The sequence below is a fragment of the Haemorhous mexicanus genome, chromosome 3, assembly GCF_027477595.1.
Source record: "Haemorhous mexicanus isolate bHaeMex1 chromosome 3, bHaeMex1.pri, whole genome shotgun sequence".
NCBI lineage: Eukaryota > Metazoa > Chordata > Aves > Passeriformes > Fringillidae > Haemorhous > Haemorhous mexicanus.
Genome location: NC_082343.1, coordinates 112,210,733 through 112,232,258, shown reverse-complemented (window position 1 = coordinate 112,232,258; position 21,526 = coordinate 112,210,733). Strand labels below are relative to the sequence as shown.

Genomic DNA, 21,526 nt, shown 5'->3' with positions numbered 1-21,526 from the left:
CTCATCTGAGGCTGTGGTGGAAGCAGGAAAAATGAAACCCCAAGCAAGAGCTCTCTGGCTGCAGGAAATGAACCCCCAGCATTTTCTCTCTTCCAAATGATGACAGGGATGTTTTCTGTGGGATATATTGCCAGCAGGGTGTGACATGAATATTCATATCACATGCTCCTGATTGCATTGATTTGCCACCATCAAGACTTGGAATGTGACCCAGAGCAGTTTTCCATACCGTGCCAGCACTGGGCAGCCATTCCTATTGACTTCTGACATCTCTCCTGTGTCAGCTTCTCCAGGCTGGGCACATCCTGCATCTGTCCCCATGGGCTGTGCAGGGTGGCTGTGCTGATGGACACCCTGTCCCCTCCAGTGCCAGCTGAATGGGGCTGGTGTACAGGGCAGGGCTCCTGTGCTGGCTGTCACATTCTCTCGGGTTACAAATGGAAGGAGGATCTGCAGAGTTTCACTGGTGCTGTGATGTTTTGTGTGGTACCATCTGTAAAGTGCTTGGTTTTGCCTGCTGAGTCTTGTGGCATGTAAGGTTGTGAGGGGTGGATGTTGCACTGCATGTAGGGAATGTGTTGAATCTCCCAGGGCTTTCCTGTGAAAGTGGTCAAGATTGTCAGATAAAAGGATAAAGTTCATGAGCAGCAGCCGGGGAAGAAGGGATGTGTGGCTGTTCCTGTCCTTTCAAGACCTTTCACAGGGGAGATGTGTCCAGAAGAGCTGCTTACAATCTGCCTCTGGACTTGAGCTGCTGGTAGAAGTGACCAATTCATGTTCTATTTTGTATATTCTGGCACTCTTTCAGGTTTCACCTGCTGTGATGGTTTGAACTCAGGGAGAAGCCAGAACTCCGCTGAGCTCTTCCTTTTCTCTCACCCATAGGAAGGGCTGGGGTGAAAACAGGATGAAAAACTCAGGGTTTGAAATAATGGCAGGGAGATCACTCACCAGTTACTGTTGTGGACAAAATGCATTGACATGAGGAAAATGAATTTAATTTATTTAAATATAGAAAATAGAGCAGGATAATGGGAAAGGAATAGAAAACTGATGGCACTGCCTCCACACCCCTTTCATCTGAGGCTCAACTTCTCTCCATGTCCTCCCCCACAGCAGCACAGGGGCAAGTCAAGCAGGGGCTGCAGTCAGCTCTTAACAAGTTGTCTCCTTCACTCCTGACTCCTCAAGCTGTTTCCCCAGTTGAGAGCAAAGCCTGTTAGCTGGGTGTTTCCCTGAGCCAGAGTGCAGTGGGAAAAGCCAATCTCATCTCCAGGTCAGAGCAGGCCAGGAGAGCAGTCCCACAGAGCAGGCAATCCTGTCCTTGCAGGCAGTGGGGCACAGAGGACATGCAGGGCTGGAGTGGGGAGGGGGCTCTGCACCCCCTGAGCTCCCTGGGGCCGTTCCTGCCTCGCTCTTTGTGGCTCAGTGACCACCTCTGGGGAGTGAGAGGGTTCAGTGTGTTCACACAGAGCTACCAGCCACTGCCAGGCAGTGATGCAGCTCATAATATATGCCACAGCACAGGGCCACAGCAGAAGGAAAGGTAAACCAAAATTGAGATAAACCTATTCATTGCAGCCAATTCATTCTACGAATTCCAAAACATTTGTGGCTGTATTGTTTTTGGTTGGCAGTGTTGTTATTCCATTCCAAGAAATGTCATTCCATTTCTTACAGCCAGTTTGTGTTCCAGTCATGCATATTTTTGTGTTCCATTAAGAGTGTAGAAATGTGGCAGAAAATAAAGCCCTTGCTGGTCTTCAGAGATGAACGGACCAGGGTTCATCTCAGATGAATTTCTGATATTGGTAAATTCAACATCTAAGTTTTGTCATGTTCAAGAAGAACTCTTTCAAACTCACAGAATCACAACTAATGCAATTTTATTGTAGAAATACAACTTTGGAATTTCCAATAATAAATACACTCACTGGATTAACTCTAAATATATTTAGAAAAAAAAAAAGAAAATAAGGAAGAGCAATGGGTAATTCATTCAGCTCAGCTTCACCTCCAGGTAGGCCTATGAACCAAATTTCACCAGGGTACCATCTGACCCAGTCAGAAGAGCAAATCATTACAAAGAGGTGTTCCTGCTTTGGGGAGGAGAGCAAAGCAATCCAGTTGTCCTGTGTGCACAGTGGGGTCATATTGTCATCCTCTGCCAGGGAGGATTTGAAATGGCAAATTGATACTTTTGGGAGAAATGCAGGTGAGGCTGCAGTCAAAATACCTTCTTGCTGCCATGGTAAATGGTGGTGGGCAGCCAGCTGCTATGGAGATGGGGGATACCCAGGGGTGTGATTGCAAAAGGCTGTGAGTCTTGGGCAGGGGATGAACACTTAATTAGCATCACTCCCTCTTCTGCTGAGCTCAGGCAGAGGTAAAGGTGCTCAGCCTGATGATCCATCACCCCACCAGAAGACTCTCATGCCCACATTAATCCCTTCACCACACAGGGGCTTAGGCATCATTCCTACTATCAGGGCTAAATGACTTTGTTAATAACAAAAAAATATCTCAAAGATGTAGCTAAATCTAAATACATTAATAATGTATTTAGCTCACAATAATTTAGCTCAAACGATACAAATGAAGATTTCTTAACTTGGATGTTCAAGAGTCAACATCATTATCATCTACACTGCCTGGAGAGCTGCATCAGAAATTAAATTACTTGTTTTCTACAGTAAAACATCAGCATTTTGCATGGACTCCAGCTTCTATCACAGTTCTTACTTCATGAAAAACTCACATTTCACACAGGAGAGAATCTTCAGCAGTGCCTTTTCCAGCTTGGGATTGCTGAAAATCACAATAAGGGAATGAACACCTGGAAAAGCACACAGATATATGGATATAAGGAGTGTCATGATATTTTCTTTCTTCGTGGCATAAATTATTGTCAAGACCAAACATACAAAGTTGATGCTGTACATCACTAAGAAGGAGAGGACAGATTTCATGGCTCTGATGTGGGCATCCACGCTGAGGTCCTTCATGGAGTTTGTCTGCATCGTGCGTTTGTGTCTCCAGAGAGAAAAGAGAAGGGAAACAGCAGCAAAGTTTACTACCATGAATGAAGCAGCATATCCAAAGCCAGAGAGTAAAAAAGAGGAGAAAAGATGTTTATCCTTTCGGATAGTTACTTCCCAAAAATTTCCTTGGCTGGTGGAAGTGTTGTTGATGTTTTCGAGAGTTTCAGTGAGGTGACTGATAACGATGCCTATAGCCAAGGCTAAAATCTCTGACCCCAACAAGAGCCAGGGCACTATTCTGTCAATTTTTACTTTCAGGTAGATGAAGAAGCTGTTCCTGAAATTGGCAATTTTTATGCAGTAGAAACCACAAAGACAGGCTGAGACCCACAAGTTGGAATAATTAAAAAAGGTTGTAAATGATCTAACTAGTTGACGTATGGTTTGAACATAAAGGAAATTGGGATAAATCATTGAAAGGAAGCGGTATATCCATGTGAAGCACAAATACCAAAACCTGGAGCATCCTAGCAGCAGCAAGATCTTCTCATTGGAGTTCAGGGTTTTCTTTTTCACCCAGGCAATGCAAAGCGCACAAACGATGAAAGCATTTATCCACATGCCTGCAAACACGTCCAGGGTGATGATGGCCACAGTTGTGGTCCTGTATGAAGTGACATTGAATTGCTGTGGAGAGAGAGAAGCTTCCATGGTGCAAGCTGGGGAGCAGAGCTGTGCTGGCCAAGGGTGCTGTGGCAGCAGAGCCTGAGGCAGGTCAGTGGCTGCCGTTGGTGGAGTGTCAGGGATGGCAAGAGGAGCTTTATAGAGCTGCTGCTGCTACTGCTGCTGCTGCTGCTGCTGCTGCTGCTGCTGCTGGGGGGGATTTTGTGCTGCTGCTCTGAGCAGCAGGGCAGGTGCAGGGATGTAAATGTGCTGGGTATCCCCTTACCTGGGGCCAGTGTCACTCTTGACTATTTGAATGTTGGTTCAGGGTGGTTGTGCTGGGTGTCACAAACAGTGGAGATGTTTTTTCTGCAGTAGGGAGTGTTTTGATTTTGATAGTGATCCCTGTTTGATCAGTGTCAGGCTTCAGGATCTGGGTTCTTCTGTCCCTTTTTTGCCTATGATGATCATGCAGAGCCCTGGCTGTGCTCAGCAAGTCAGGGGACTCAGTGTCCTTTTCAGTCAGAGAGTCTGGGTGCTGCAATGTTCAGCCCAGATGCTGGAGAAGTGGAGTTTATTTTGATGCTTCACATGCATTGAAATCCGTGTTAGTTTTTACAATGGCATTGCCTTAGGCCTAAGTGAAGAGCCCCTTAGTGGCGCAGGCAATGGGAGACAGAGAATATAAAGCTGAATTTTTTCACATGTGTTCCAGGTTGCAAGGTTAGATGGATTCTGTTACAATCTGTATGGCAGTTGTCTTGTGTCAAGTGGGCAATTTCTCCTTATCTCTCTCCCTGAGTGATCATAATCACTCCTCCCTAGACAGGGGACATCTGCAGATAACAAGCTATTCAATGCCAAGGCATGACTGATAAGAGCTATAACTTCCCATTGTGAGATGCTCCGCCCAGAGGGAGGAGCCGAGCATTGCTATCCAGATATAATCTGGGGGTTCTGACACCCCAGCAGGGCGTTTCTCCACTGGATTCTCCAGAGGAACAGTAGCTGCTTCTACTTCCATGGATCTGCGAAGGAAGAATACACCCTTTCTCTACAGGACCCCCTGCTCCAACGGATCCACACCTGACACCTCAGGAGGACTGCAGCCACTTTTTTCCAACTGGACTTCTACCAACACCCTGACCACAAGGTGTCAGGTTGAGTTCTGACTCTGTCAGTGTTGTTCTAGTGTACTGCATTGTTTTACTTTATCCTTTTATCTTTTTTTCCTCTTCCCTATTAAAGAACTGTTATTTCCTGTTCCCATATTTTTTGCCTGAGAGCCCCTTAATTTAAAATTCATAGCAATTCAGAGGGGTGGGGAGGGTTTGTATTCTCCATTGAAGGGGAGGCTCCTGCCTTCTTTTACAGGCACCTGTCTTTCCCAACAAAGACAACATGTTTAATTTTAGGCATATGCAGGGAAAGGGTAAAAATCTGGGCAAGTCCCTGTGCCAGGATTCCAGTCTCATCTGCTTGGGAAAGGGAAGGCTTTCAAAGATGGCCCCATGCTGAGTTTCCCCCACACTGCAGTGCCCTAATGCTTCCAAATAATTTAGACTCCGAAAGCTGTGAGGGTTTTCCCAGGCAAAGTTGTGTTAAGCTCTGTAGGGCATGGCCTGCCCATGCCCTTTGGGTTAGTCCAGGACCTTTCACATTTGGCCTTGCACATCCGGACCACAGTAACCAAGAAGATCTCATCTGAGGCTGTGGTGGAAGCAGGAAAAATGAAACCCCAAGCAAGAGCTCTCTGGCTGCAGGAAATGAACCCCCAGCATTTTCTCTCTTCCAAATGATGATAGGGATGTTTTCTGTGGAATATAAGAGCCAATAGGGTGTGACATGAATATTCATATCACATGATCCTGATTGCATTGATTTGCCACCATCAAGACTTGGAATGTGACCCAGAGCAGTTTTCCATACCGTGCCAGCACTGGGCAGCCATTCCCATTGACTTCTGACATCTCTCCTGTGTCAGCTTCTCCAGGCTGGGCACATCCTGCATCTGTTCCCATGGGCTGTGCAGAGTGGCTGTGCTGATGGACACCCTGTGCCTTCCAGTGCCAGCTGAGTGGGGCTGGTGTACAGGGCAGAGATTCCGTGCTGGCTGTCACATTCTCTCGGGTTTCAGAGAAAATGAAGAAAGGATCTGCCGCATGTTTTACTGGTGCTGTGATGATTTGTGTGGTATCATCTGTAAAGTGCTTGGTTTTGCCTGCTGAGTCTTGTGGCATGTGAGGTTGTGAGGGGTGGATGTTGCACTAGATGTAGGGAATAAGGTGTCCTTCCGGCCTTTTTTGTGGCTTTCAGGTTAGAGGAAGTAGTGGATGAGCAGCAGCAGGGAAAGGGGGGACGTGTGGCTGTTCCTGCCTTTTCACGGCCTTTCACAGGGGAGATGTGTCCCGAAGAGCTGCTCATGATCTGCCTCTGGAGCTGAGCTGGTGACAGAAATGATCAGTTCACTGTGTTTTTGCTGTCTTCTTGCTGGAGCTAGTTATTGTTTCACCTGACGTGATGGGTTGGCCTTGTGCAGCTGTCACATTCCCACTCAGCTGCCCCTTCACTCTCACCTACAGGTGGGGCTGGGGTGGAAAATAAGATGGAAAACCTCATGGATTGAAATAAGGACAGGGAGATCATTCAGCAGTTCTTGTCATGGATTGAAGTGTCTTGAGAACAAAATCAAGTTATTTAATGACTGTTGGAAATATTGTAGGTTGATAAGAAACAAAGAGTACATTAGAACCATCTGCCTCCACCTTCCCCTTCTTCCTCGCATCAGTTTGACGCCTCTTTCCCAGGTTCTCTCCATCTTTCCCTTACATGAGTGCAGAGGGATGGGGAATGAGGGTTGCAGTCAGTTCATAAGAAGTTGTCTCCTCCACTCTTTCCTCACACTCTTTTCCTGCTCTAGCAATGGTCTCTCCATTGGGCTGCAGTCCTTCAGCATGAGCTGATTCCAGCGTGGCCTCTGCGTGGGCTGCCATCCCTCAGGATACACCCACCCCACCTACTGTGCTGCGGAGTTCTCTGGGTCTGCAGGTGCCTCTCCTTTCCACCACAGACCTCCATGGGCTGCAGGGCACAGCTGCCTCAGCATGGTCCTCTTCACAGGCTGCAGGGGAATTCTTTCTCCAGCACATGGAGCAACCTATCCCCTCCCTTCCTTGGCCCTGTTCTTCAGGACTGTTTCTCACAATATTCCTCAGCCCTCACTGCTGGGATATGTTCCATCCATAACTGGACTTCAATGCGCAGATGGCCTCAATTGTTTCAGGATACAGTCCTGGAAAACAAAATGAAATCTCCTTGGGGCATGTGTCATGAACATGTTATGGAAATGTAAATTCAACTCCAAATGTTTCCTAGCCCCAGAAGGTGAATTAGCATGTTATAAAGTGACATTAATTATTTGTGTGCTTGTTTCTGGGCAGTTGCAGTTTAAGGGGAGATGGGTAGCTTGGTGAGGCAGCCTGCTAGAATGTGTAGTCTGTGGAAAAAAGTGATACTGCAGTGGCTGAGAGGTTGCTCTGGCCTAAATGGTTTTATCTCTCAGATCAGAAGCAGGAAGGAAGCTTTTTGAAGGTGAGATGAGAAACGCACACCTGGCACTGGGCGTGAGGTAAAAGGACCCTCTGAGTATGTGCTGGTAAAAGAAATGACCAGTTCAGGTTCTGCTCTGTTCATGCTGGTGTGAAGGAAACTTTCCTGTCTCACCACCCAGGAGGCCTCTGACAGTCACACCCCAGCACCAGAGGCTGTCACTGCAGGGACCAAAGCCCCTTCACCGTGGGCAGCTGCCCCACTCCACTCCCTCCACAGACCACACTCAGAGCCAGACCAGGTTTCCTCCCCAGCTTGGCATTGGGTTTCCCAAAGTAGAATCTCAGGCCGCTGGATCTTTAAAGCACTTTAATCATGGCACAATGACACAGAAGCAGCTGAAGCTGGGAGCCTTTGAGGAGGTAACCCAAACAACTGGATCCCTGGGATTTTGTGTCCTTTCTGTCTATGCACATGATGACTGGAGTGTCTTAAGTGTCCAGTCAGCTGGCTGGTGCCACAGCTCCCTTTGCCCTTTGCTGTGCAAGCCTTGGCACCATGCTTGGGACTCCCAGCACTGCCCCACAGCCTGCAGCTCCCTCCCATTGCATCTGCTCCCTGAGCAGTCTGCACGGAATGTGTTCCTCCACACTGGAACTATTTCACATTTGCAGGCCCTGCCATGGTGAGTTGTCCTTGGGCAGCTCTCAGAGCCCCACTCAGTCACGTTTTGAGTCTCACTCTGGAATAGGACAGGGGTGGCAGAAAAGATGGAACTTCTCATGAGTCAAGATAAAGACAGGGGAATCACTCACCAATTATTTTAACAGACAAAACAGACTTGACACAGGGAAAATCAGTTCAATTTATTGCCTCTTGAACACAGAGTAGGATGATGTAGAACATGCACAAAACTAGAACATTTTGTTGTTGGCCCCCCAATAATCTCAGGCTCAATTTAACTCGTTCAGAGATTCTCTACCACCTCCTCTCCTCAGGAGCAGAGGAGGACAGGGAATGGGGACTGTAGTCAACACATAAAAAGTTGTCTCCTTCACTCTTCTCCTGCTCCAGCATGGCTCCCTCCCATGGCCTGCAGTCCTTCAAGTCTTCTGTTTTCCCAGAGAAGCCACAATGGACACTGATGAGATGAGCAGTGTCCAGTGTTGGGTCCATTGGAGTGCCTAAAAATGTCTTTTCCCAGCATGGGACAGCCTTGACCTCACCTGACTGAGAGCCCACAGGCCCCCAGCTGCAGCTCCTGGCCCAGGCACCCCATACATCTGCCTGTGGGTCATGGTGAGATGAAGCTGTGGCATCATTCCACATTGCACCTTGCACAAAACCCACCTTCCTGGGGCTGTAACTGAGCCAGAGTGCAGTGGGAAAAGCCAATCTCATCTCCAGGTCAGAGCAGGCCAGGAGAGCAGTCCCACAGAGCAGGCAATCCTGTCCTTGCAGGCAGTGGGGCATAGAGGACACGCAGGGCTGGAGTGGGGAGGGGGCTCTGCACCCCCTGAGCTCCCCAGGACCGTTCCTGCCTCGCTCTTTGTGGCTCAGTGACCACCTCTGGGGAGTGAGAGGGCTCAGTGTGTTCACACAGAGCTACCAGCCACTGCCAGGCAGTGATACAGCCCATAATATATGCCACAGTACAGGGACACATCAGAAGGAAAGGTAAACCAAAATTGAGATAAAGATGTTGTTTCATTGAGTCAATTCCATCAGAGAAAATCAAAATGTTTGAGGCAGGTTTGAAGCATGACTGTTGTCCTTTTATATCCAGCGAATGTACAAGGTCTAAATGACTTTCCTACTGACAATAATTTAATTCCTAGAGCAGTTTTAATTTAATGCAAATAGAGATTAATTTACTTCCTGCTAATATTAGTTTAAAGACTTTGAAATGTATATTCTTAACGTCTTGGCTGAACTTCTCTACAATCTATACTGCCTGGAGAACTGCAATGAAAGTTAATTAAACTTGTTTTCTCTAAAGATATTTTGCATGAGCTCCAGCATTTCAAACAGTTTCTACCTCATGCAAAGCTTGCACTTCACACAGGAGACAATCCTAAGCAGTGTCTTTTCCAGCTTGGGATTGCTGAAAATGAGAATAAGGGAATGAAGACCTGGATAAGCATGCTGAATTAGGTTACCAAGATATATTACAATAAAGTGATTTTGGTACTCCATTGAATAAATTAGAGTCAAGATCAAAAATATAAAGTTGATGCTGTACATCACTAAGAAGGTAAGAATAGATTTCATGGCTCTGATGTGGGCATCCACGCTGAGGTCCTTCATGGAGTTTGTCTGCATTGTGCGCTTGTGTCTCCAGAGAGAAAAGAGAAGGGAAACAGCAGCAAAGATGACTGCCATGAATGAAGTGGTAGATAAAAAACCAGTGAGAAAATAAAGAGGGAAAAAATGTTCCTCTATTCCAATAGTTGCTTTCCAAAGTCCTTCTTGGCAGGAGAAATTGAGGCTTTTACAGACAGCTTTATCAATATTGTCGTAGGCAAGAATTCCAAAAATCAGGGAGAAAATCACTGACCCCAACAAGAGCCAGGGCACCATCCTGTCAATTTTTACTTCCAGGTAGGTGAAGAAGCTGTTCCTGAAATTGGCAATTTTTATACAATAAAAAACACAAAGACAGGCAGAAACCCACAAGTTGGAACAATTTAAAAAGCTGTAAGAACCTTGAAGTAGTTAAAATATGGGATGAACCAGAAGGAAATAGGGAAAAATATCTGAGTCAATGACATATATCCATGAGAAGCAAAATACCAAAACCTGGAACATCCCAGCAGCAGCAAGATCTTCTCATTAGAGTTCAGGGTTTTCCTTTTCACCCAGGCAATGCAAAGCGCACAAACAATGAACGAATTTATCCACATGCCTGCAAACACCTCCAGGGTGATGATGGCCAAAGCCATGACTCTGTATGAAGTGACATTGGATCGCTGTGAAGAGAGAGAAGCTTCCATGGTGTGATCTGGGGAGTAGAGCTGTGCTGGCCAAGGGTGCTGTGGCAGCAGAGCCAGAGGCAGGTCAGTGGCTGCTGTTGGTGGAGTGTCAGGGATTGCAAGAGGAGCTTTATAGAGCTGCTGCTGCTGCTGCTGCTGCTGCTGGGGGGGATTTTGTGCTGCTGCTCTGAGCAGCAGGGCAGGTGCAGGGATGTAAATGTGCTGGGTATCCCCTTACCTGGGGCCAGTGTTGCTCTTGACTATTTGAATGTTGGTTCGGGGGGCTGTGCTGGTTGTCACAAACAGAGGAGATTTTTTTCTGCAGTAGGGAGTGTTTTGATTTTGATAGTTATCCCTGTTTGATCAGTGTCAGGCTTCAGGATCTGGGTTCTTCTGTCCCTTTTTTGCCTATGATGATCATGCGGAGCCCTGGCTGTGCTCAGCAGGTCAGGGGACTCAGTGTCCTTTTCAGTCTGAGAGTCTGGGTGCTGCAATGTTCAGCCCAGATGCTGGAGAAGTGGAGTTTATTTTAATGCTTCACACGCATTGAAATCCATGCTTATTTTACCAATAGCATTGCCTAAAGCTTAAGTGAAGAGCACCATGGTGGGGCAGATGATAGGAGACACAGCAAGTAAAGCTGCATTTTCACACATGTTTAATTTGAGGCATAAGGAGGGAAAGGGTAAAAAATCAGGAAAAGTCCCTGTACTACGTTTCCAATCTCATTTGAATGGGAAGGCTTTCAAAGATGGCCCCATGCTGAGTTTCCCCCACGCTGCAGTGCCCTAATGCTTCCAAATAATTTAGACCCTGAAAGCTGTGAGGTATTTCCCAGGCAAGTTGTGTTAATCTCTGTAGGGCATGGACTGCCCATGCCCTTTGGGTTAGTCCAGGACCTTTCACATTTGGCCTTGCACATCAGGACCTCAGTAACCAAGAAGATCTCATCTGAGGCTGTGGTGGAAGCAGGAAAAATGAAACCCCAAGCAAGAGCTCTCTGGCTGCAGGAAATGAACCCCCAGCATTTTCTCTCTTCCAAATGATGACAGGGATGTTTTCTGTGGGATATATTGCCAGCAGGGTGTGACATGAATATTCATATCACATGCTCCTGATTGCATTGATTTGCCACCATCAAGACTTGGAATGTGACCCAGAGCAGTTTTCCATACCGTGCCAGCACTGGGCAGCCATTCCTATTGACTTCTGACATCTCTCCTGTGTCAGCTTCTCCAGGCTGGGCACATCCTGCATCTGTCCCCATGGGCTGTGCAGGGTGGCTGTGCTGATGGACACCCTGTCCCCTCCAGTGCCAGCTGAATGGGGCTGGTGTACAGGGCAGGGCTCCTGTGCTGGCTGTCACATTCTCTCGGGTTACAAATGGAAGGAGGATCTGCAGAGTTTCACTGGTGCTGTGATGTTTTGTGTGGTACCATCTGTAAAGTGCTTGGTTTTGCCTGCTGAGTCTTGTGGCATGTAAGGTTGTGAGGGGTGGATGTTGCACTGCATGTAGGGAATGTGTTGAATCTCCCAGGGCTTTCCTGTGAAAGTGGTCAAGATTGTCAGATAAAAGGATAAAGTTCATGAGCAGCAGCCGGGGAAGAAGGGATGTGTGGCTGTTCCTGTCCTTTCAAGACCTTTCACAGGGGAGATGTGTCCAGAAGAGCTGCTTACAATCTGCCTCTGGACTTGAGCTGCTGGTAGAAGTGACCAATTCATGTTCTATTTTGTATATTCTGGCACTCTTTCAGGTTTCACCTGCTGTGATGGTTTGAACTCAGGGAGAAGCCAGAACTCCGCTGAGCTCTTCCTTTTCTCTCACCCATAGGAAGGGCTGGGGTGAAAACAGGATGAAAAACTCAGGGTTTGAAATAATGGCAGGGAGATCACTCACCAGTTACTGTTGTGGACAAAATGCATTGACATGAGGAAAATGAATTTAATTTATTTAAATATAGAAAATAGAGCAGGATAATGGGAAAGGAATAGAAAACTGATGGCACTGCCTCCACACCCCTTTCATCTGAGGCTCAACTTCTCTCCATGTCCTCCCCCACAGCAGCACAGGGGCAAGTCAAGCAGGGGCTGCAGTCAGCTCTTAACAAGTTGTCTCCTTCACTCCTGACTCCTCAAGCTGTTTCCCCGATTGAGAGCAAAGCCTGTTAGCTGGGTGTTTCCCTGAGCCAGAGTGCAGTGGGAAAAGCCAATCTCATCTCCAGGTCAGAGCAGGCCAGGAGAGCAGTCCCACAGAGCAGGCAATCCTGTCCTTGCAGGCAGTGGGGCACAGAGGACATGCAGGGCTGGAGTGGGGAGGGGGCTCTGCACCCCCTGAGCTCCCTGGGGCCGTTCCTGCCTCGCTCTTTGTGGCTCAGTGACCACCTCTGGGGAGTGAGAGGGTTCAGTGTGTTCACACAGAGCTACCAGCCACTGCCAGGCAGTGATACAGCCCATGATATATGCCACAGGACAGGGCCACAGGAGAAGGAAAGGCAAACAAAATTGGGAGATACCTATTCATTGCAGCCATTTCATTCTGTGAATACAAAAACGTTGCTCTCAGGTTGGCAGTATTGTTATTCCATTTTTTAAAGCCAGTTTATGTTCCAGTCTTGTACATTTTCTGTTCATTAAGATTATAGAAATGTGGCAGAAAATAAAGCCTTTGCTGGCCTTCAGAGATGAAAGGACTAGGTATCACCTCAGTTTAATTTCTGATTATGGCAAAATCCACATCTAAGTTTTGTCATGTTCAAGAAGAACTCTTTCAGAGTCACAGAATGACAACCAAGGCATTTTATTGTAGAAATACAACTTTGGAATTGCCAGTACTAAATACACTCATTGGATTAGCTCTAAATATATTTAGGAGGAAAGAAAAAATTAAGGAATAGCAGTGGGTAATTCATTCAGCTCAGCTTCACCTCCAGGCAGGCCTATGAACCAAATTTCACCAGGGTACCATCTGACACATTTGGAAGAGCAAATCTTTACAAAGAGGTGTTCCCTGCTTTGGGGAGGAGAGCAAAGCAATCCAGTTGTCCTGTGTGCACAGTGGGGTCATATTGTCATCCTCTGCCAGGGAGGATTTAAAATGGCAAATTGATACTTTTGGGAGAAATGCAGGTGAGGCTGCAGTCAAAATACCTTCTTGCTGCCATGGTAAATGGTGGTGGGCAGCCAGCTGCTATGGAGATGGGGGATACCCAGGGGTGTGATTGCAAAAGGCTGTGAGTCTTGGGCAGGGGATGAACACTTAATTAGCATCACTCCCTCTTCTGCTGAGCTCAGGCAGAGGTAAAGGGGCTCAGCCTGATGATCCATCACCCCACCAGAAGACTCTTATGCCCACATTAATCCCTTCACCACACAGGGGCTTAGGCATCATTCCTACCATTAGGGCTAAATGACTTTGTTAAAAAAATATATCTCAAAGATGTAGCTAAATCTAAATACAGAAATAATGTATTTAGCTCACAATAATTTAGCTCAAAAGATACAAATGAAGATTTCTTAACTTGGATGTTCAAGAGTCAACATCATTATCATCTACACTGCCTGGAGATCTAGACCTAAAGTTACTTGTTTTCTTGAGTAAAACATCAGCATTTTGCATGGACTCCAGCTTCTATCACAGTTCCTACTTCATGAAAAACTCACATTTCACACAGGAGAGAATCTTCAGCAGTGCCTTTTCCAGCTTGGGATTGCTGAAAATGAGAATAAGGGAATGAACACCTGGAAATGCACACAGATATATGTATATAAGGAGTGTCATGATATTTTCTTTCTTCGTGGCATAAATTATTGCCAAGATCAAACATACAAAGTTGATGCTGTACATCACTAAGAAGGAGAGGACAGATTTCATGGCTCTGATGTGGGCATCCACGCTGAGGTCCTTCATGGAGTTTGTCTGCATCGTGCGCTTGTGTCTCCAGAGAGAAAAGAGAAGGGAAACAGCAGCAAAGTTTACTACCATGAATGAAGCAGCATATCCAAAGCCAGAGAGTAAAAAAGAGGAGAAAAGATGTTTATCCTTTCGGATAGTTACTTCCCAAAAATTTCCTTGGCTGGTGGAAGTGTTGTTGATGTTTTCGAGAGTTTCAGTGAGGTGACTGATAACGATGCCTATAGCCAAGGCTAAAATCTCTGACCCCAACAAGAGCCAGGGCACTATTCTGTCAATTTTTACTTTCAGGTAGATGAAGAAGCTGTTCCTGAAATTGGCAATTTTTATGCAGTAGAAACCACAAAGACAGGCTGAGACCCACAAGTTGGAATAATTAAAAAAGGTTGTAAATGATCTAACTAGTTGACGTATGGTTTGAACATAAAGGAAATTGGGATAAATCATTGAAAGGAAGCGGTATATCCATGTGAAGCACAAATACCAAAACCTGGAGCATCCTAGCAGCAGCAAGATCTTCTCATTGGAGTTCAGGGTTTTCTTTTTCACCCAGGCAATGCAAAGCGCACAAACGATGAAAGCATTTATCCACATGCCTGCAAACACGTCCAGGGTGATGATGGCCACAGTTGTGGTCCTGTATGAAGTGACATTGAATTGCTGTGGAGAGAGAGAAGCTTCCATGGTGCAAGCTGGGGAGCAGAGCTGTGCTGGCCAAGGGTGCTGTGGCAGCAGAGCCTGAGGCAGGTCAGTGGCTGCCGTTGGTGGAGTGTCAGGGATGGCAAGAGGAGCTTTATAGAGCTGCTGCTGCTACTGCTGCTGCTGCTGCTGCTGCTGCTGCTGCTGCTGGGGGGGATTTTGTGCTGCTGCTCTGAGCAGCAGGGCAGGTGCAGGGATGTAAATGTGCTGGGTATCCCCTTACCTGGGGCCAGTGTCACTCTTGACTATTTGAATGTTGGTTCAGGGTGGTTGTGCTGGGTGTCACAAACAGTGGAGATGTTTTTTCTGCAGTAGGGAGTGTTTTGATTTTGATAGTGATCCCTGTTTGATCAGTGTCAGGCTTCAGGATCTGGGTTCTTCTGTCCCTTTTTTGCCTATGATGATCATGCAGAGCCCTGGCTGTGCTCAGCAAGTCAGGGGACTCAGTGTCCTTTTCAGTCAGAGAGTCTGGGTGCTGCAATGTTCAGCCCAGATGCTGGAGAAGTGGAGTTTATTTTGATGCTTCACATGCATTGAAATCCGTGTTAGTTTTTACAATGGCATTGCCTTAGGCCTAAGTGAAGAGCCTCTTAGTGGGGCAGGCAATGGGAGACAGAGAATATAAAGCTGAATTTTTTCACATGTGTTCCAGGTTGCAAGGTTAGATGGATTCTGTTACAATCTGTATGGCAGTTGTCTTGTGTCAAGTGGGCAATTTCTCCTTATCTCTCTCCCTGAGTGATCATAATCACTCCTCCCTAGACAGGGGACATCTGCAGATAACAAGCTATTCAATGCCAAGGCATGACTGATAAGAGCTATAACTTCCCATTGTGAGATGCTCCGCCCAGAGGGAGGAGCCGAGCATTGCTATCCAGATATAATATGGGGGTTCTGACACCCCAGCAGGGTGTTTCTCCACTGGATTCTCCAGAGGAACAGTAGCTGCTTCTACTTCCATGGATCTGCGAAGGAAGAATACACCCTTTCTCTACAGGACCCCCTGCTCCAACGGAACCACACCTGACACCTCAGGAGGACTGCAGCCACTTTTTTCCAACTGGACTTCTACCAACACCCTGACCACAAGGTGTCAGGTTGAGTTCTGACTCTGTCAGTGTTGTTCTAGTGTACTGCATTGTTTTACTTTATCCTTTTATCTTTTTTTCCTCTTCCCTATTAAAGAACTGTTATTTCCTGTTCCCATATTTTTTGCCTGAGAGCCCCTTAATTTAAAATTCATAGCAATTCAGAGGGGTGGGGAGGGTTTGTATTCTCCATTGAAGGGGAGGCTCCTGCCTTCTTTTACAGGCACCTGTCTTTCCCAACAAAGACAACATGTTTAATTTTAGGCATATGCAGGGAAAGGGTAAAAATCTGGGCAAGTCCCTGTGCCAGGATTCCAGTCTCATCTGCTTGGGAAAGGGAAGGCTTTCAAAGATGGCCCCATGCTGAGTTTCCCCCACACTGCAGTGCCCTAATGCTTCCAAATAATTTAGACTCTGAAAGCTGTGAGGGTTTTCCCAGGCAAAGTTGTGTTAAGCTCTGTAGGGCATGGCCTGCCCATGCCCTTTGGGTTAGTCCAGGACCTTTCACATTTGGCCTTGCACATCCGGACCACAGTAACCAAGAAGATCTCATCTGAGGCTGTGGTGGAAGCAGGAAAAATGAAACCCCAAGCAAGAGCTCTCTGGCTGCAGGAAATGAACCCCCAGCATTTTCTCTCTTCCAAATGATGATAGGGATGTTTTCTGTGGAATATAAGAGCCAATAGGGTGTGACATGAATATTCATATCACATGATCCTGATTGCATTGATTTGCCACCATCAAGACTTGGAATGTGACCCAGAGCAGTTTTCCATACCGTGCCAGCACTGGGCAGCCATTCCCATTGACTTCTGACATCTCTCCTGTGTCAGCTTCTCCAGGCTGGGCACATCCTGCATCTGTTCCCATGGGCTGTGCAGAGTGGCTGTGCTGATGGACACCCTGTGCCTTCCAGTGCCAGCTGAGTGGGGCTGGTGTACAGGGCAGAGATTCCGTGCTGGCTGTCACATTCTCTCGGGTTTCAGAGAAAATGAAGAAAGGATCTGCCGCATGTTTTACTGGTGCTGTGATGATTTGTGTGGTATCATCTGTAAAGTGCTTGGTTTTGCCTGCTGAGTCTTGTGGCATGTGAGGTTGTGAGGGGTGGATGTTGCACTAGATGTAGGGAATAAGGTGTCCTTCCGGCCTTTTTTGTGGCTTTCAGGTTAGAGGAAGTAGTGGATGAGCAGCAGCAGGGAAAGGGGGGACGTGTGGCTGTTCCTGCCTTTTCACGGCCTTTCACAGGGGAGATGTGTCCCGAAGAGCTGCTCATGATCTGCCTCTGGAGCTGAGCTGGTGACAGAAATGATCAGTTCACTGTGTTTTTGCTGTCTTCTTGCTGGAGCTAGTTATTGTTTCACCTGACGTGATGGGTTGGCCTTGTGCAGCTGTCACATTCCCACTCAGCTGCCCCTTCACTCTCACCTACAGGTGGGGCTGGGGTGGAAAATAAGATGGAAAACCTCATGGATTGAAATAAGGACAGGGAGATCATTCAGCAGTTCTTGTCATGGATTGAAGTGTCTTGAGAACAAAATCAAGTTATTTAATGACTGTTGGAAATATTGTAGGTTGATAAGAAACAAAGAGTACATTAGAACCATCTGCCTCCACCTTCCCCTTCTTCCTCGCATCAGTTTGACGCCTCTTTCCCAGGTTCTCTCCATCTTTCCCTTACATGAGTGCAGAGGGATGGGGAATGAGGGTTGCAGTCAGTTCATAAGAAGTTGTCTCCTCCACTCTTTCCTCACACTCTTTTCCTGCTCTAGCAATGGTCTCTCCATTGGGCTGCAGTCCTTCAGCATGAGCTGATTCCAGCGTGGCCTCTGCGTGGGCTGCCATCCCTCAGGATACACCCACCCCACCTACTGTGCTGCGGAGTTCTCTGGGTCTGCAGGTGCCTCTCCTTTCCACCACAGACCTCCATGGGCTGCAGGGCACAGCTGCCTCAGCATGGTCCTCTTCACAGGCTGCAGGGGAATTCTTTCTCCAGCACATGGAGCAACCTATCCCCTCCCTTCCTTGGCCCTGTTCTTCAGGACTGTTTCTCACAATATTCCTCAGCCCTCACTGCTGGGATATGTTCCATCCATAACTGGACTTCAATGCGCAGATGGCCTCAATTGTTTCAGTATACAGTCCTGGAAAACAAAATGAAATCTCCTTGGGGCAGGTCTCATGAACATGTTATGGAAATGTAAATTCAACTCCAAATGTTTCCTAGCCCCAGAAGGTGAATTAGCATGTTATAAAGTGACATTAATTATTTGTGTGCTTGTTTCTGGGCAGTTGCAGTTTAAGGGGAGATGGGTAGCTTGGTGAGGCAGCCTGCTAGAATGTGTAGTCTTTGGAAAAAAGTGATACTGCAGTGGCTGAGAGGTTGCTCTGGCCTAAATGGTTTTATCTCTCAGATCAGAAGCAGGAAGGAAGCTTTTTGAAGGTGAGATGAGAAACGCACACCTGGCACTGGGCGTGAGGTAAAAGGACCCTCTGAGTATGTGCTGGTAAAAGAAATGACTAGTTCAGGTTCTGCTCTGTTCATGCTGGTGTGAAGGAAACTTTCCTGTCTCACCACCCAGGAGGCCTCTGACAGTCACACCCCAGCACCAGAGGCTGTCACTGCAGGGACCAAAGCCCCTTCACCGTGGGCAGCTGCCCCACTCCACTCCCTCCAAAGACCACACTCAGAGCCAGACCAGGTTTCCTCCCCAGCCTGGCATTTGGTTTCCCAAAGTAGAATCTCAGGCCTCTGGATCTTTAAAGCACTTTAATCATGGCACAATGACACAGAAGCAGCTGAAGCTGGGAGCCTTTGAGGAGGTAACCCAAACAACTGGATCCCTGGGATTTTGTGTCCTTTCTGTCTATGCACATGATGACTGGAATGTCTTAAGTGTCCAGTCAGCTGGCTGGTGCCACAGCTCCCTTTGCCCTTTGCTGTGCAAGCCTTGGCACCATGCTTGGGACTCCCAGCACTGCCCCACAGCCTGCAGCTCCCTCCCATTGCATCTGCTCCCTGAGCAGTCTGCACGGAATGTGTTCCTCCACACCAGAACTATTTCACATTTGCAGGCCCTGCCATGGTGAGTTGTCCTTGGGCAGCTCTCAGAGCCCCACTCAGTCATGCTTTGAGTCTCACTCTGGAATAGGACAGGGGTGGCAGAAAAGATGGAACTTCTCATGAGTCAAAGTAAAGTAAATCACTCACCAATTATTTTAACAGACAAAACAGATTTGACACAGGGAAAATCAGTTCAATTTATTGCCTCTTGAACACAGAGTAGGATGATGTAGAACATGCACAAAACTAGAACATTTTGTCGTTGGCCCCCCAATAATCTCAGGCTCAATTTACCTTGTTCAGAGATTCTCTACCACCTCCTCTCCTCAGGAGCAGAGGAGGACAGGGAATGGGGACTGTAGTCAGCACATAAAAAGTTGTCTCCTTCACTCTTCTCCTGCTCCAGCATGGCTCCCTCCCATGGCCTGCAGTCCTTCAAGTCTTCTGTTTTCCCAGAGGAGCCACAATGGACACTGATGAGATGAGCAGTGTCCAGTGTTGGGTCCATTGGAGTGCCTAAAAATGTCTTTTCCCAGCATGGGACAGCCTTGACCTCACCTGACTGAGAGCCCACAGGCCCCCAGCTGCAGCTCCTGGCCAGGGTACCCAGGTATATCTGCCTGTGGGTCACTGCGAGATGAAGCTGTGGCATCATTCCACATTGCACCTTGCACAAAACCCACCTTCCTGGGGCTGTAACTGAGCCAGAGTGCAGTGGGAAAAGCCAATCTCATCTCCAGGTCAGAGCAGGCCAGGAGAGCAGTCCCACAGAGCAGGCAATCCTGTCCTTGCAGGCAGTGGGGCATAGAGGACACGCAGGGCTGGAGTGGGGAGGGGGCTCTGCACCCCCTGAGCTCCCCGGGGCTGTTCCAGCCTCGCTCTTTGTGGCTCAGTGACCACCTCTGGGGAGTGACAGGGGTCAGTGTGTTCACGCAGAGCTACCAGCCACTGCCAGGCAGTGATACAGCCCATAATATATGCCACAGTACAGGGACACATCAGAAGGAAAGGTAAACCAAAATTGAGATAAAGATGTTGTTTCATTGAGTTAATTCCATCAGAGAAAATCAAAATGTTTGAGGCAGGTTTGAAGCATGACTATTGTCCTTTTATATCCAGCGAATGTACAAGGTCTAAATGACTTTCCTACTGACAATAATTTAATTCCTAGAGCAGTTTTAATTTAATGCAAATAGAGATTAATTTACTTCCTGCTAATATTAGTTTAAAGACTTTGAAATGTATATTCTTAACGTCTTAGCTGAACTTCTCTACAATCTATACTGCCTGGAGAACTGCAATGAAAGTTAATTAAACTTGTTTTCTCTAAAGATATTTTGCATGAGCTCCAGCATTTCTAACAGTTTCTACCTCATGCAAAGCTTGCACTTCACACAGGAGACAATCCTAAGCAGTGTCTTTTCCAGCTTGGGATTGCTGAAAATGAGAATAAGGGAATGAAGACCTGGATAAGCATGCTGAATTAGGTTACCAAGATATATTACAATAAAGTGATTTTGGTACTCCATTGAATAAATTAGAGTCAAGATCAAAAATATAAAGTTGATGCTGTACATCACTAAGAAGGTGAGAATAGATTTCATGGCTCTGATGTGGGCATCCATGCTGAGGTCCTTCATGGAGTTTGTCTGCATTGTGCGCTTGTGTCTCCAGAGAGAAAAGAGAAGGAAAACAGCAGCAAAGATGACTGCCATGAATGAAGTGGTAGATAAAAAACCAGTGAGAAAATAAAGAGGGAAAAAATGTTCCTCTATTCCAATAGTTGGTTTCCAAAGTCCTTCTTGGCAGGAGAAATTGAGGCTTTTACAGACAGCTTTATCAATATTGTCGTAGGCAAGAATTCCAAAAATCAGGGAGAAAATCACTGAACCCAACAAGAGCCAGGGCACCATCCTGTCAATTTTTACTTCCAGGTAGGTGAAGAACCTGTTCCTGAAATTGGCAATTTTTATACAATAAAAAACACAAAGATAGGCAGAAACCCACAAGTTGGAAAAATTACAAAAGCTATAAGAACCTTGAAGTAGTTAAAATATGGGATGAACCAGAAGGAAATAGGGAAAAATATCTGAGTCAAAGACATATATCCATGAGAAGCAAAATACCAAAACCTGGAACATCCCAGCAGCAGCAAGATCTTCTCATTAGAGTTCAGGGTTTTCCTTTTCACCCAGGCAATGCAAAGCACACAAACAATGAACGAATTTATCCACATGCCTGCAAACACCTCCAGGGTGATGATGGCCAAAGCCATGACTCTGTATGAAGTGACATTGGATCGCTGTGAAGAGAGAGAAGCTTCCATGGTGTGATCTGGGGAGTAGAGCTGTGCTGGCCAAGGGTGCTGTGGCAGCAGAGCCAGAGGCAGGTCACTGGCTGCTGTTGGTGGAGTGTCAGGGATGGCAAGAGGAGCTTTATAGAGCTGCTGCTGCTGCTGGGGGGGATTTTGTGCTGCTGCTCTGAGCAGCAGGGCAGGTGCAGGGATGTAAATGTGCTGGGTATCCCCTTACCTGGGGCCAGTGTTGCTCTTGACTATTTGAATGTTGGTTCGGGGGGCTGTGCTGGGTGTCACAAACAGAGGA

The 21,526-nt window shown here is 47.0% G+C and overlaps 2 protein-coding genes and 2 pseudogenes across 2 annotated transcripts; all 4 read right to left on the bottom strand.

Annotated features, from left to right (window-relative positions):
- Positions 1 to 2,738: 2,738 nt before the first annotated feature.
- LOC132325863 (taste receptor type 2 member 9-like) lies at positions 2,739 to 3,692 on the bottom strand. The gene has a single exon (XM_059843414.1). It carries the CDS (start codon positions 3,690 to 3,692, stop codon positions 2,739 to 2,741), a length of 954 nt encoding a protein of 317 aa, XP_059699397.1.
- A 5,535-nt stretch (positions 3,693 to 9,227) lies between these two features.
- Positions 9,228 to 10,186, bottom strand: LOC132325860 (taste receptor type 2 member 9-like; annotated as a pseudogene).
- A 3,619-nt stretch (positions 10,187 to 13,805) lies between these two features.
- LOC132325859 (taste receptor type 2 member 9-like) lies at positions 13,806 to 14,759 on the bottom strand. The gene has a single exon (XM_059843412.1). The coding sequence runs from the start codon at positions 14,757 to 14,759 to the stop codon at positions 13,806 to 13,808; it is 954 nt and encodes a 317-aa protein (XP_059699395.1).
- A 5,531-nt stretch (positions 14,760 to 20,290) lies between these two features.
- Positions 20,291 to 21,249, bottom strand: LOC132325858 (taste receptor type 2 member 9-like; annotated as a pseudogene).
- Between the last annotated feature and the right edge of the window lie 277 nt (positions 21,250 to 21,526).

Bases quoted from the DNA above. Each gene is read 5' to 3' on its own strand.
- LOC132325863 (XM_059843414.1), bottom strand. From the start codon at position 3,692: ATGGAAGCTTCTCTCTCTCCACAGCAATTCAATGTCACTTCATACAGG.
- LOC132325859 (XM_059843412.1), bottom strand. From the start codon at position 14,759: ATGGAAGCTTCTCTCTCTCCACAGCAATTCAATGTCACTTCATACAGG.